This window comes from Eptatretus burgeri, chromosome 14 (genome assembly GCF_056783735.1).
Source record: "Eptatretus burgeri isolate ZD-2024b chromosome 14, Ebu_testis_v1, whole genome shotgun sequence".
In the NCBI taxonomy this organism is placed as follows: domain Eukaryota; kingdom Metazoa; phylum Chordata; class Myxini; order Myxiniformes; family Myxinidae; genus Eptatretus; species Eptatretus burgeri.
The window spans coordinates 17,110,928-17,127,458 of NC_140974.1; the positions used below are offsets into that span (position 1 = coordinate 17,110,928).

The following is a 16,531-nucleotide window of genomic DNA, read 5'->3' on the forward strand; positions in this document are numbered from 1 at the left end:
CCAGCTTGCTGGGATGATTGAGTCATTTGAGTATCCTGTGTCAGAGTGGTGACCCGTCCAGGATTGTGCCCGATAGCCCAAGAGACTGCTGCGGTAGCACCGTCGCTCTGTACGGAGTTTGATCCCAATTTGTTCCATGTGTGTAATAATTAAATATTCAGAATTTTCAAATCACCTTTAATGCACATACACCCTGATACACAGCTCTGATGAAATTCATCTCCTTACGGTGCTCTGGCTTTTGTAACCACTGAATGATGGGAGAAATGAGAACACTATGAACTTCATCATGATTCTTGGCCAAGGACATCAGATGCAACTACAGCGTAGAATTGGTTATTATCGATGCCCCCAAGACACGCACCGCACAACATCAATTTCAGTGGAATAAAGTAAAAGCTGTTGCACCAATAAATTTGACCCGCGCATCACATTATGGGGAATGAAAAGTGATGCCAAACGGCATTAATTGTAAATGCAATTATGCCAAAATGTATGGATTATAATCTACACGCTGACGTGAGAAATAAATTGATTGATGATGCCTCGTTCAATGCCTCGAGCGAAGTTTCTGGAATTAATTACTGCGTCTTCACTGTGCAGGGCCGTCCTGGGAAGACTGGGACGCCGGCTCAAGTCTGTTTGTCTGGTCAGCCTGGAAGCCTGTCTCTTTCCTGTTATTATCCTCTCTTCATTGCATTGATTGTCATGAAAGGATGGTGCAGAGGCAGCACCCATTACCAATGAGCTTGTCTAGTCTGGGTGCGATTCTGGGATTCTTGACCTAGTCGGATTGGACGTCACAACACAAAGCGTGCCGCCCCTCAGATGGATGTTAAGCTTGCTGTCTCGTCTACTGACGTTATTTGCTCGACATCGAATATCCCAAACAGCAAGCGAGTCATCACCATCACCCTGGCCGAATTAGAAATTCCAGTTGTAACTTGCATGAGACGCCATCGGTGCGTATAGTCGTGCCCCCATAAGCCGTCCCCCATCTCCCCCCAGAAATTATGCTGCCTACAGTGTTGACCGCTCCTCATTTTCATAAATGCCAAGGTGAGCCAATAAAAAAAGCCAAGAATTCACAAGGTTTCGGAAAAGCGATGATAATAGAAAACCTATACGCCAAGAAAACCTATAGAAAACCAAGACGCCAAGGTGAACAACGAATAGCCAAGATCTTGTGAAAAAGAGCCAAGGAGTGGTCACACTGGCTGTCTACAGGCAAAACTATAAATTGACTCGCACCTTAAGATGCATACCATACGAGAAAGTTATCGTGATTCAAGTTTTTCTTCTAAATGACAATTTTTAAACTCAATTACTAGTTACTTTTATTGTTGTAAATATTTAATTAAATATGTGGCAGTAATAGAAGGGATACCACAACTTCTTTTTCCCCAAAATGAAAGAAAGATTGTGAAATGTATCAAGATGCAAGCAAATGAATGCACGGTATGTATAAACAGGAAATAAGTACTTGAAGAAAGAGAACAGGAAGACAAATATATAATGCAATGAGAATGGTACTCGGCAGAGTGCATCCCTCCGCCGGGCTGAGCAGTTTACGTTTTGTATCCCACTGATCGGCCGGATCTGTATCCGGATATTAACCATAATCAATAGTTTGGTCATGATCCGTCCACAACTTTTTGAAATACCATGTTATATATCGTTTTTGGCCCCATCTCTCAATTATGATAAATCACTTTAAAAAATACCGGATCCGGATCCGGATACACCGATCTTCACCAAAATCGAATATATCTGTCAATGGCACACTTGCAACGATCATGGGGTGTGGTTCTGTTCTGGTGGTACAGCAAATTACATTGACCGTCGTTGATGGTCACCGGTAGACCCTGCTGTTCTGAATCATCCTCCAGATTTCTTATTTCCTCAATAGTGACCACTGACTTGTTGGAGCAACTCTGAAGTTTCAGCTTAAATCCAGGAGAATCGAACCATCCCAGTCTAGGCTGGATGTTGGCAAGCTCAAGGATGAAAGGGGAGCAAAGGAGTTTGTAAACGGGCTGAATGTTGATTTTGGGGAGGGTGTGAGGCTGTCTGGGTGTTTCGTGGTGTTCGTTGTGGAGTGCCTTCAAGACTACCATCCTAGATGTTGCCGGTGGATGTCTTGGAATCCACCATCAGGCAAAGAAGAACTTTGTTTCCCAAGGGACACTGCATACCATTGTCCAGAGTCGCAGGGCCAGGCTTGATGACAGAGCCAAGCTGTTCAGGGGGTTGAGGCGTAAAACTGTACGTGCGCTGAGGGTGGTCAAGGAAACTTATGTGTGAGGAATCCGAAGTGGTAGAGCATCACCTGTGGTCAAGTGATTCTCGTCCTGCTTACAGAGGAATTCTTGCTTTCCATTCCCTCAGTGTACTACAGTTAAAGCGGATGGTGGTGGGCTCTTTACAGAGGAGTCTGAAGTGAAGGCCTGCTGGGCTGATTATTTTGAGCAGCTGGAACAAGCCAACCCACAAGCTGTTCAGTTGGATCTTAGGGTTGTAACTATTACAGACCCTTAAATCAACTGTGAAACACCTTTGTTTGTGGAAACACAGGCTGTGGTAAACCAGTTGGAAGGAGGTAAAACTCCTGGGATCTGCTGCTTCCATGATGAACTTCTCAAGGCTGGTGGGAATGCTGTAGTCATGTCATTGCATGCAGATCTGTGCTCTGTTTGTAAGACAAGCATCATCCTAACTGACTGGAAGAGGGACTTTGTTGTTCCTCTCTGGTATGTGGACCTATACTGCAAATTTACCATTGCAGTGATAAGGGTGTGTTCTGGCCGCCACTATTTTCAGTGCTTGTATGGACTGGGTTCTGGTGAGAATGTCAGAGAGATCAAGCTGCGGTGCATCATTTGGGAATGTCAAGGTCTCACCTTGATTTCACAGACAATGCAGTCATCTTTGGAGAGATGCTGGATATCCTTATGGGGGCCTTCGAGGCGCTGAATGAGGAGTCGGTACCCCTGGGATTACAGGTTTCCTGGGCCAAAACAATGATCCTGGTTTTCAATGACATCTTGGATGCTGCTATCTTGTCTGTAGCTGTTTGTGGTGAGGAAGTTGAGATCACAGAGATTAATTTACCCTTGCAGTGATATTCATGTATCGGCATGTTGTGAGCCAGAAGTCGATAGACATCTGGGCTTTGCCTGGGGAGTCATGGATTCCTTGGATCATGGGGTGTGGTTCTGTTGGGACCCATGCAGGAGGACGAAAGTCTGAGTCTTTACGTCCTTTGTCCTTCTAGTCTTGCTCTATGGATTGTGGGACTTGGACTCTTACCAAGGATCCGTGATGGAGACTTAACTCCTTTGGTACCAGGTCTCTTCAGAGAATCATTTGCAGAGAATCATCACAATCAGACATTGTGTCCAAAGAGCAGTTGCTCAGAGACTCAGATGAGATTTGTTTCCTGTATAGTATGTGAGCATCAGCTGCAGCTATATTGACATGTGGCTCATTTTCCTGACGGTGATCCTGCTCACCAGATTCTCTCAGTGAGGGAGCTTTGTGAGTGGATGAGGCCAATGGGCTGACCACGTTCCTCGTGGGTGCAGCAGGTTGATCATCATCTCAAGGAGATGGGGATGGACCAGGCATCTACCTGGGGGATGGCCAGACGGAGGCCCCTGGAGTGCCGGCAGAAAGCGGACGCAGCGACGCACTGCTCCGGCGCATGCTCCCATACCTGAGCTGACATGAGATGTGACGATAAATGTGAATTGTTGCTCCCAGCTTGCTGGCTCGATGACAGAAGATACCATTTGCATTTTTGCCGACTCCATCCTACCCCGTTTAGAATCCCATGTGGGCAGGTATTCCTACCAAACAAGTTAACTTGCCAAGCAGGGAAATCCATTTTTTTTTGACATCCTGCAGTTGAAAAAGCATATATATTTATTAACCTCCGCCATTGAAGATCGGAGGTTACTGTTTTCACCTGTCTGTTTGTCTGTTTGTTTGTTTGTGAACAGTATTACGGAAAAACTCCTCGACGCATTTCGACGAAACTTGGTGGGGGGGGGTTAGGTCTGGTCCAAGGATCATGCCACTAGATTTTGGACTTTGTCCAAAATCCAATATGGCCGCTATGGAGGCCATTTTGAAAAAAAATTTGAATTTTTTTTTTTGCATTTCTACATGTTTTAAGTAATTTCCAACCCCCCCCCCCCCCAAAAAAAAAAAAAATTGTTAGAGAAAAATTTTTTTGCAACTTTTGTTTTCAACAAAATTTCGATTTTTATTTTTTTGTATTTCTACATGTTATAAGTGATTTCCAACAAAAAACATGCCAAAGTTATAATTGCGGCTGATTTTGGAACTTCAGGTGGATACCCACGTAAAATCAATTTCTGTCTCAAGGAATCTAGTTATGACGAATTAATTGAGGATGTAAAAGTTAAAAGTAAAAGGGAAAGTTGCAAACTATAACTCTGTGAACACTGTTGACGTCAAATTGAATGAATAGGATATCAGGTTCACTTGAGTGACCTAGCAGTATTGGTGGCGGAGGTTTTGCACTCTACCGAGTGCTCCCCCTCTAGTTTTGATAGTTTTGTTCTTAGTCTTTTGATGATCATGTCAATTATGTAATTGTTTTGCAATGCACCATAAACTTGGAACCTTGGGAATATCACTCAGCCTGCTGTTCGTTGAATGTTCTGTGGCCAAAACGGTCATCGATTGTGTATGCGATGAAGGTGGCCCTGCCTCCGTAGCCTGGCAGTAAAGCTGACATCAGAATTATTGCCTGAAATCTGGCTTTATTAAATATGACCTGTGGTCACAACGATTGTCAAATGTCCTTGCTCTCAAACCAAACACCGATTTTGAATCGACACTTATTCAAGATTTGCGAGTGAGGTTTCTCGAGGCCGCCACATGAACTCTCATCGTTCGAGATCTCAGCCTGATTGCTTCTTCAAAACCTAGTCTTGCAAAATATTATCCAACTGGTGAAGTCCATTTGCAGGATACTGACATATTTAACGTCAGTCTAGCACAGTTTAAAGTACATCTTATGATTGGGCAGAAAACACAAGGCAAAATCAAACGGGAAACATTTTTGAACGAAAGTTCATTCTCCATCATCCGAATGTAAACATCCGAAACATCTGGATGCTGACAACAAAAGTTTTACATCTTGTGGAGGAGAACTTTGTAGCACGTAAGTTAGGGTCTGATCTGGAAGAATATGGTGTTTATGCAATTTGGTTCGTGCTATACGATCTGGACTCGAGAAGGTTTCTGTATTCGTCTCTCTTCCAACTTCCTAAATCCACCGATATTTATATGGGATATATAATTATATAATAGTCTCAGTTTGAAAGTGTCATTAATAAATTAGTTTCTCATTGCAGCAGGTAAAGTTATGCATAACTTATTCTTTTGATCTCCAGTATATAAGAACTTGTATGTATTTCACATGCAGCACAAGGACATTGACAGTTTGAGATAAACAAGGACAGTCGATGATATCACTGAACTAATAATATATGAATATCACGAACAATGAACAAAATAACACATTCATGTATGGATTTTAAAATCAGAATATGTCAATATCCATCCATCCAAAACAGCTGCGTGGTTTTGCAGTACGTGTCTCTCTTTTGCTCCGATGAAGGGCTAATGCTCAAAACGTCAGTCATAGTCTCGTTTCCTGTGCTACCGGTGAACCTATCCTTATCGACTCAGTTTGATTTCCATCGAGATCTGCTCACTGCCGGTCAATGTTTACCGTACACAGTCGATGCTTTTGCAAACCTACTGCATGTGGGTGGCCTTTTTCAGTGGTGTTCTGTGACACTGATTTATCCTGAATGCTCCACCTCTGTGTCACCGAATTATATGACCCTGTTGCCATGGAAAGAGAAATAGCATGATGTAATGCTGTTGTCCCAGAGCATCTCCCAGAGCATTCCATTTTGAGTTTTTTTTTTTAATGGAATGTTCATGCATGGATGGGGTGGGAAATAATTCTGTAATTCATGCTCCTGAGCAAGTTGAAATTGCCTCCATTTTCCTATCTCCTTCGCTGTGGAAATTCTGAATTGACCACAAAGCAGCACTTTTAACCATTTTCATTAGACAACTGTACCTCTTACATTCCCAAAACTAATAATCTGAAAAGCCCCATTACAAAAGCTCTTTTCATGTTCCCAAAGAGCTTATATGTAATTGCTGCATTGCTGTCTCATTGAGTTCATTGGTCCAGAAAAGTAAGTTGCTGGATTGGTTAAAGGAACCATGTTTAAGCTGTCATTGCGAAGCTGTTACATAAAGTCAGTTTATCAACAGAAATCGTTGCTTTGTCACTCAAAACTAATCTTTTTCTTCTTCTTACATATGTCTTTATCTTATCTTTCTTTACCCACGCCTTGCTGTTTTCCTGCACAGGGATCGCACGGGAGAGATGGTCGTGTTGGTGATCCTGGCCTTCCAGGCCAAAAGGTGGAAATATGAAATAGGTCCATGTACCATTCTCTGATTATACTCTTTCTTCTCATTTTTTTATTTTTATAATGATGACAATTAATTATCATATCCCCACTGGCTATGCCTAATGATCATACCTCGTTACCATGCCATGTGACCGTGCTCGAGGTCACTCCATTTTGTCAATGACTTTCGATGTCTTCTCATTTCATGCCCGAATGAGCTTGTTGTGACATATTGTGCAATTCTATGCCGCATTGCTTTAACCGATGTGTGCAGCTTGTATTCTCACGTCAAACTCACGAAACTGAGACTATTTGCATCAAATTGACGAGACGAGTCATCTTTGCATCATTTCCCACAAAGCGAGACCTTTTTGCGACAAATCCACAAGGCCGAATCCTTTGTGCATCAATTTCACGAGACCGACACCTTTTTTCATCAATTTCACGAGACCGACACCTTTTTTTCATCATTCACGAGGCCGAGTCCTTTTTACATCAACTTCATAAGGCCGAGACCTTTTTGCGTCCAATCCACGAGGCGAGTCCTTTTTTTGGCACAAATTATTGAGGCCGGGTCCTCATGAGGCCGAAAAGGAAATTGCAACATCAATTTTTATGTCGCAATTTCCTTTCACTTGGAGAAACCATCCAGAAACTGAATTGACAGTCGTTGTGGCTGACGGACAATGGACAATGTAGCACAGTGCTGAGGATCATGTGGGTTCGTAGTTGGTGCTTTCAGTTGACAGTGGAATAATTTGTCAGCATTTAATTGCTTAGCTTTGGAATGTTTAGCACCGAATTATCCACGGAGTGTTTTCAAAAGGGGTTGTTGCATCCAAGCGGCTGTGATGAATCGATTTTTAAAAAACTTTTTCAAAAACCTTCAGGATGCGGATAGCATGTGCCAACCATATGATGACATCCATTTAAAGGTGAAGGTTGGGCCAGCAACAGCGTGGATAAGAATCATTTGCGGTGTGTCGAAGCACCCAGGGGAATGCGTCCTTCATAAGGACGTCGTGGCATTTTATCCTATTCAATATAAGAAGACGATCCTGTGTTGATGAAAATGCGCTCTTGTTTATATCCTTCCAATGAGCCCTAGGCCTTCCTGGGATGGATGGCTTTCCCGGAAAGATAGGCTCAGCAGTAAATCCTTGAGCCTTCAGCACTTGCAGTCCTACAAAGGAAGCCGTGCACCATTTGCTCAAACATGTTGTACTTGAACAAGGACGGCCTGGTTGGCAGAGCACCCCTTGCCACCCCGATGGTGCTTCTTTAATAACTGCCTTCTGTAGTTTTCTTTGTCTCCATTGAACGTGTCTCTCTTCTTGCATCATTCACTCAGTACAGAGGGTATTGTTTCAGGTTTTAGTCATCTTTAATATCTCTCAAACTAATTTCTGATCTTCCAGTGTTTTGTTTGTTTCTGACACTTGTTTAAGGTTCCTTCATTATAAATGCCTGCTGTTTTTTTTTTAATCTCTCTTTTGCTGTTTTATTATTTCATTTTTTTTCTATTCTGTTTGAATTAAATGGCGTCTTCTTATTCTTTCGTATGTGCCACATGGCTGTGTGGTAGCATCATTGGCTGAGGGTGCGGACATGCTGCTGATGCAATGCCCGATGTAGATAAAGGTGCTGTCACACCTTGACGATTTAGCCAGCAATGGCAACGTATAAAAATGTATGTAAAACGTTGGCGTATGCTGAAATTTTGATGTTTTTTTTTCAAGTTTTGGTCGTATTCATAGCGTGTGGTCGTATGCATAATATATTAGTAACGGGCACAGAACGTTTCGTTGTCTTATAGATAACTTATACCAACGAATGCTTCGCCTGTTGTCGGCGTTCACAACCTATGCCCAACCATAGTTTAACTTAGGCATAGCACGCTGCACGTATCGCCGACGATCACGGGGCGTAGCCTGTTATAAACCTGCCGCACGCAGATTTAAATCATAACTGCCTGAAAATTGGAAGTGTCAACCACGCAGTCACACCTTGACAATATAGCCAGCGTATGCCGACCGATGAAAAATTTGCCGAACCAAGCTGGCACACGTCGAATACGTTATGGGTAAGTTGTGTATACGTTAAGAGCACGTTGAAAACGATGAAGTACGCTGTCATATTTCGTGGTACGTCTCGTACTTCGTGAAATTTCAACCATGCTGAAAATTTTACGACCTACTCGCCGTATGGCTCACACGTTCCGCGATGCTGGGAATAAGTTGGAGGCACGCTCCGCGATCGTTGACACACGTCGACACAAGTTCCTTGTAAATTACTCATAAGTCGAAACATGTCGAGGTAATGTTTAGCATACCCGAAACTTATTTTCTCCGTCAAGGCACATTTTCTTTTTTTCTCCTTGGCTCCGTGAAGGCACGTGATGAAATATCTGAAGTTGTTGTTTTATTTTTTAATTTTTTTTAGTCTATCACGAATTTTAAAATATATTCGGACATTTGCTTTTAAGTTTCGACGTCGATGTGACAATATCCTCAAACAGAAAATATTCACAGAGGAGGAACTAAGAATAAGACATGAGAAAACTGAAGAGGCAATCGGACGTGACGTAACGGCACGTGGCGAAATATCGGAAGTTGTTTTTTTTTTTTTTTAAACGCTGCCAATACGCCATTATACGGTAGCTGTAAATTAGAAACACGTTCAGTCAGTTCTGTGGTTGTCCGGAAGACGTCAAACAAATACGTCTACATATGTCAATAGGCGTTGGAGGTACATTACACATAGGTTCAAAGTACATTACTCATAGGTTAGAAATAAGTTTTGGGTACGCTAAGCATTACCTCGACGTGTTTCGACTTATGAGTAACTTACAAGTAACGTGCCTCGACATGTGTCAACGATCGCACAATGTGCCTCGACATGTGTCAACGATCGTGTAACGTGCCTACAACACGTTACTCATAGGTTATAAATAAGTTTTGGGTACGCTAATCATTACCTCGATGTGTTTCGACTTATGAGTAACTTGCAAGTAACGTGTGTCGACGTGTGTCAACGATCGCACAATGTGCCTCGACATGTGTCAACGATCGTGTAACGTGCCTACAACACGTTACTCATAGGTTATAAATAAGTTTTGGGTACGCTAATCATTACCTCGATGTGTTTCGACTTATGAGTAACTTGCAAGTAACGTGTGTCGACGTGTGTCAACGATCGCATAACGTGCCTACAACTTATGGCCAGCGTAGCGGAACGTGTGAGTCATATGCTGGCATATGTCGTAAAATTTCAAGCATGCAAAAATTTGAGGACAACCTCAAAATACAACGTTTAAAGCCAGCGTACTACGACGTATGGCAGTGTTTTTCAGCGTGCTCTTAACGTATACAAAACTTACCCATAACGTATTCGACGTGTGCCGGCGTTTTAGACAAATTTTTCATAAGTCGGCATACGCTGGCTAAATCGTCAAGGTGTGACAGCGCCTTAAGAGCAGAAATTTGGAATTTGCTCAGTGTGCCGGGGATAGCTCGCCTTCTCTTCATGAAGGACCCAATGGGGTCTTTTACGTCCACCAACGAATGCCGGCACATAGGACACCAAATTTGACGTCCATCCGAGGGAATTTAAATGACATTTTGACGCAGTTTGATTTTTATCTCCCCCTCAACCCCAGCAACCCTACCCCATTTTTATTCCCTTTCTTTCTGTTCTTTCCAACTAATTCTGATTCTTTCTGTTTCCCTCTTTGTCTCCAATTTTTTATGTTTCATTCTCAATATTTTTCCCTTCTTTTCCTCTTCCTTGGTATTTCCTGAATGTAAAGACATTTTGTTGTCTTTAGTGAAATAATCTTTTCGATGATACTCACCAGGCTGGTGATACACATTTGAGACTTGTTTGAGGTCAATAACGAGGCTTGGACATCATCTTTGTAATTTATCTTGGAGGAAGTCATTGTGAAGTTGTTTGAGGTCTACATTGAAATGTATGGTGTCATGTGACTTCTTTCAGGGCCCACCAGGATTGCCAGGCACGCCAGGGCTTTCAGGACAGAATGTAAGAATATGCATCTTCTTATGTTATGTCGCTACGTACAAAGCATTTTTCCTTGTAACAAAGTTTGTTGTTCCTGCATTCATTCATTCATTCCTCAATTTTTATTTTTATTTCTATTTTTTACGTGATTTTCTTCGATCGACCGAGCAAATGGTCAGTGTCGTTTATGGATCAGAAATATTCCTTTTGAGGCAGGGTGATAAGCTCTGCACTAAATGTACATGTAGTATGTTCCTTCAAATCTCCGGATAAAACGTAATTTTCAAAAGCAATATCGTGGCGTATTTCACGACGACAACAGTGGTGACAGGACAGCAGGTTTTATAGTAAATCATGAAATATCACGGCTTTGGACAATCGTGGGGAACCTCTGTGGACCGACTGAGTTATCACAGGGCTTAATTTCGACCAATTGTGTTTTTTGAGCTGAGTTGTGATGGTTATCTCACACCATGAGCCTTTTGATTTTTCTCATCCACCGTTAATAATTCCACAAAATAATACGATGGACAAAAGTGATTATGATTTGCAAAATCGAAGATTTTTCAAGAATATTGGTCAGTCGATTTTGTTATTCTGTCTGTTGGGTGGTCGCTAGACTACCCTTATTCTCAGGTTTTTGGGTGGTCGCTAGACTACCCTTATTCTCAGGTTTTTGGGTGGTCGCGAAACGACCCTTATTCTCAGGTTTTCCGTCTGTCTGTATGTCTGTCTGTTTGTTTGTATGTAATGGACAGCTCTGGAGGCCAGAGGAGTCAACCGATTTTGATGAAACTTGACTGGTAGGTTCATACCAGGATCTAGTTGTATGCTTTTGAGCACCGTTGCTATGGACGCCACCATTGCCCAGCAACGGGACTTTGAACATTTTTTTTAAAATCCGAATTTTTTTTTTCTCGAAAATCAAAAATCGGATTCCCTGCTTTTATGCACACTATAATCAACCTCTTTGTCAAAAAATTTCAGCCTGATCCGTCGAAAACTTTATGACTAGTATGCAATTATATTACTGTATGCTTTCACCCCAACGTTCGCGTTGGGATTCCCTAACGTAGGGTTTCGGGAATCGAACACAAATGATGAATGAACAGTTGCTCGTCATGTTCCTATATGGAACAACGAACGGAAAAAATGCCATCTGATGTGTTATCTTATCTACATATTTCAAATTCGCCTTAGTCTAGCGACCACCCATGTCACCTACCGGCTTGTTTATCTGTCTGTTTGTCTGTTTATCACCTACATGTCACAATTTTAAACCGATATTCACGAAACTTCACCAAGTTGTAGAGGTCGTCTCAACTCATAACCGATGAATTTGAGGTCAAAGGTCAAAGGTAATCTTGAGGTCAAATTTCTAAAATCATCAATTTTCATCCGATTAACTTGAAAATTAAACAGCAATTGCATAGTGCATCACTGAATTTGGAAACCAACTATTTTTGGGTCAAAAGATCAAAGGTCAACTCAAGGCCAAACTTCTAAAATCATCAATTTCAATGTCAAAATAATCAATTTTCATCTGATTGACCTGAGCTTTGATTGAGATTGTCAATTTTAATGTTAATGACATGGACAATTTCATGTATCCATGGCAACCTTTGAAGAGGAGGTTGGATTTTGCAACTGTCGTGCTCTGCACGACGTCTTTTTCTTGCTTTATTTATTTGCTGGCTTTCAGAGCTGTAGAACGATTTATAAAATAAACATCCACAGATGAGAAATGGAAACTATTTAAGAGATTCATAGGGGAGGAATGGTGCGAGATTTAGACACATTAAAGAAGGGAGGGTGCACATTTAATCTACTTCTGAAAATTTAATCTGCTTCAACTCAGCAAGAGACTTCATCGTAAAGCCAATTTATATTTATTCACATGTTTATTTCAATTGTGACGTGTTTATTTTTGGCTGCTGCCCACCTTCCTCTTCATTTTCTCGAACCAAAGAACCTAACTCCCTTTTTCCATAGGTCCTTGGTTTTAGTTATCATGGCATTTTTCAGGAACTTAACCCCTGCAATATTTCAGGGTTTACTTGTTAAAAAAAAATAACATTTGACAGGTTTGTTTTTCCTGTTACTGTAAATGCTGGTGCATGTCATGAGCCACTTAAACTAATAGCTGTTGTATTCACAGGGAGAAAGAGGAGCCATGGGAAAACCTGGTCTGCCTGGGGAGCGAGGAGCCAGAGGAGAGCAGGTGGGAGATACGTGGAGTCAGAGTTAGAGTGGGAGTGTGGTTGTAGTAAATTAACTTGATTTGATTTAATGCCCGATTCATATTCTGACAAAATTGAGATATATATTTTCTTTTCTTTCTTGTCTGTGGACATATAGATTTAAACTTAGCTCACCTCAAGTTACAATCGATGTTTCATGCTTGTTTGGTGTTCCCATCTGAGCACTGTTGTTATTTTTGCATGGCCTGAAATTTATAGTGAGCAAGATCTGAACAAATAAATTATGATGGATGTTTGCAATAATCTCACATTCCACTGCATACTATTATTTTGGCAACAAAAAGTTTCCGAAGACGTTGGTTTCTCGTCAGAAGACTTGTGACCTTTTCTAAATTTTTCTTTTGCACATTCTGCATAATCATTGTCACAAGATTGGACAAGTTGCTTCTTTCATCATGTTGCAGGTATTATAGTCCAGGATTTGCCAATTTTACAAAAACTTTCAGGCAAAATGAAAATAAATCTGTTATTGTTGTACTCTGTTGCAAGCTGTACATTCAGTTGTTACCTCTGCCACTGAAGGGGGAAGGAGGTTATATTTTCACCACTGTCTGTTTGTCTGTCTGTGAGCAGGGTATCTCAAAAAGGTGTGGACAGATTCACATGAAATTTGGTGGACTTATTTGGTGTGGGACAAGGACAAATTGCTAAGATTTTGGTGAAGATCCAGATCTGGATCCGGATACCAGAATTTTTTTAAGTGATTCTTCACCATTAAGTGATAGGGCTAAACTAATATATAGCATGATATGTCAAAAAGTTATGGACTGGTTATGACAATTTCGTTAATGAGTTGGGGAGATGACGAGAACAAGGTGATTTGGTTTTGGTTAAGGTGCGGATGCAGATCCGGCCTATCAGTCGCATACAAAACATGATCTGTTCAGCCTTGTGGAGGCATGCACTCTACCGCGTGTCATTCTCGTTTGATGCTGCTTACACTGATAGTCATATTGTTCATCGTCATTAGAGCTAAACCTAATGTGGAATTTATTCTTCACTGACTCATGTTATTGTTTTGGGGTTTTTGTGTTTGAAGGGCCAAAGTGGCTTTGACGGTTCAACGGGAAGCAAAGGGGACAAAGGAGAAAGGGTGAGGACCAGATGCAGAGGCCAGAGAGGTCAGAAGTCAAAGAGCAATGAATTATGGAAAATGCAGTTGGTAGAAAGTAATCATGTGTGCTATGTTTGTGCTTTTATCTACACTCCCACAGGGTGTTCCTGGACCTCGAGGACCTCCTGGACTCCCAGGCTCGGTGAGGGCATTCACAATGTCAGATCATTTGTTGAATAGACTTTTTCAAGACATGCTCTGAGGTTGAATAACATTTGGAGGGACTTTGGCAGCACAACATCTGCAATGAAATCGTGTTTTTTTGAGAATGCAACTAAAATGTGAAAATGGGTTTGGATGTAAAGTTGCAGCTCAACATTCTTCTCATGGAACGTGGAAATGCTATTTGGAAATTTATTGTCAATCATGTCCGGCTCATTATTTGTTGAGTAATGAACGCCGACTCATTGACTAATCACAGACACTGTTAAACAGCTACATCTGTCGAACACAAATCGGCGACACAACGTTACACCAGTTTTCGTGAAGGCTAACGTGGCAGTTTCCATCGATCAACAACAGTTTATATCAACTGAGAGGCGATAAGAATATGCTAACCACTGTGGGAAAGGTGGTGCATCTGATGTTTCATGCATTAGCCCTTCATCGGAGGAAATGAATAAATCATCATTACACTTGCTAATGTATGGATGCTTCCTCATCATACAAACATGTGATTGAAGTGTGACTTCCAAGCTCAGAAAAGATAATTTGGATGATTCTGATGTACTTAGTGGGTGAATGGTTCCAGTCTTATGGTTGACGTGCATCATGGAAACCATCCTTAAACATCACTGCCAATTAAACATGACATTTTCCCAATGTTTAATTCAAAATTCTAATGGGGCTTCTTGTTGTTATTGATGTCCTTACTCTGGCCTCATAATATCCAGTGTTTTTTTTTAGGAAATTAAACACAAAATATAAACATGATGACAGACAAAGACTCTTCAGGATGTTTTGTTGTCGTAAATGTAATCAACATGATATTTACTTAATTACTAGTCTGAATTGACCAATGAGAAGTTTTGTCTGATATCTTACAAGATGTGTGAGGATAAAGTTTTAGTTCTATTGAAAGTATGTGAATATTATGAACTGATTATTTTTATTCTGTATTTTTTTTCTCAGGCAACGGGTTCTTCTGTGATACATGAACCAGGCATGCCTGTGAGGAAAAGTTTTATTCACTTAAACTCTGTGAACTGACTTGGTATGAAAGAGACATTTATAAGCCTCATGAAAGGGTTTATTGGAATGATTGAAATACATGAATTAACAAATGTAATATTAACAAGTCTGGAGACGGCAATGGTTCACGAGCGGTATTTGACGATGTAGATTGTTTCAGAAGTCAAGGATGAGACAATGTGATAATGTTTGACCAAGTTATAAAAATGATCAACATGATGTGGTACGGGTGACGGGTTATTAGCTGCAAAATGTCGAAAACCTGGTTTCGTTCAACAACTTTCAAAATTTGACCTTTGCATAACCTTTAAAGGTCACAAAACAATATTGTGGACATTAAAATAAGGAAACAGTATACGTGCTATAGCTTATTGGAGTTAGTTCGTCGAAGAAGGTCGAAAACCCGGTTCGAGTCCCACAACTTTGAAAATTTGACCTTTATGAACTTTAAAGGTCAAAGGTCAAGGATTATGACCTTTGGGGCAAAACTTCCTCTGGAACATTCCAGGAATAATATAACGTCATATAGGCTATATGGGATTTCGCACTCCTCGGATTATCCATACTTTGATGAAATCAGCGTAAAAACAAACTTGAAGGGGGCGCCACGGGCAAGGTGTTCGAGATAGAGAAAAATGGTTTCAAGACTTTAGGTGGGGAATGACCTCAAGATTATGCATAAAAAATATTGTCATCCGAGCTCTCAAAGTTTGGGCGGTCGTATGATTTTTATGTCAAAATTCGCAATTTTCTAAGTTCATGACTTTGACCTTGGGTCGAAAATGAAAAATTGAGCTCCATGGGGCTATACAGGTGCCAATGGGATAACCAAATACCAAAACCCCTTCCAGATTCGACAAACCCCCTCGGAAAAGATGCAAATTGAAACCGGCTACCCCCTAAAAACATGTTTTTTTGGGAGTGGCTCCACACATAATGGGCACACCACACCCATTCTCAGGAAAACACAACTAGATCATGATAATAACCTCCCACCAAAATTTTATCAGGATCGGATCAAAACCCATGGAGCTATGCTTGGGACAGACAGACAGACAGACAGACAAGCCGGTAGGCGGACATGGGTAGTCGACTATCCAATAAAACCTGACGCGATGGGCCCGTTCGATGGGGAATGACCTGAGGATTAAGCACAAGAAAATTAATGATTCTAGCTTCAAGGGTTAATGCTGCAGATTGTTTTTTCGTTTAAATACCCCCACATTTAGAGGTTTTTCGGACGTTGCTTGGCAACGGAGGGGTCCATAGCAACCGTTCTTTCTCACACATAACTTGGACATACCATGAACCTACCATACCAGTTTCATGTATATCTGACTCATAGCCTCTGAGTTATAACGAACTTCGTTTTTTATTGTTTTCGACCAGGGTTCATTCAAAGTCTATTTCTCCGAGAGTTTTCATAGGATCCGGCTGGAAATTTTTGACAATATGGCTGAATGTCCTGCCCACAG

At 41.2% G+C, this 16,531-nt stretch overlaps 1 protein-coding gene across 8 annotated transcripts in view; it reads left to right on the forward strand.

Annotated features, from left to right (window-relative positions):
• The window catches only part of LOC147012715 (uncharacterized), a 286,616-nt gene that overhangs the window by 148,035 nt on the left and 122,050 nt on the right, over positions 1–16,531 (forward strand). For all 8 annotated transcript variants that reach the window (XM_085853811.1, XM_085853813.1, XM_085853814.1 and 5 more), the window contains 6 exons: positions 6,427–6,480; positions 10,467–10,511; positions 12,649–12,711; positions 13,791–13,844; positions 13,966–14,007; positions 14,997–15,035. In XM_085853811.1, coding sequence (XP_085709937.1) covers positions 6,427–6,480; positions 10,467–10,511; positions 12,649–12,711; positions 13,791–13,844; positions 13,966–14,007; positions 14,997–15,035 — 297 coding nt within the window. The remainder of the gene's footprint in view (positions 1–6,426; positions 6,481–10,466; positions 10,512–12,648; positions 12,712–13,790; positions 13,845–13,965; positions 14,008–14,996; positions 15,036–16,531) is intronic.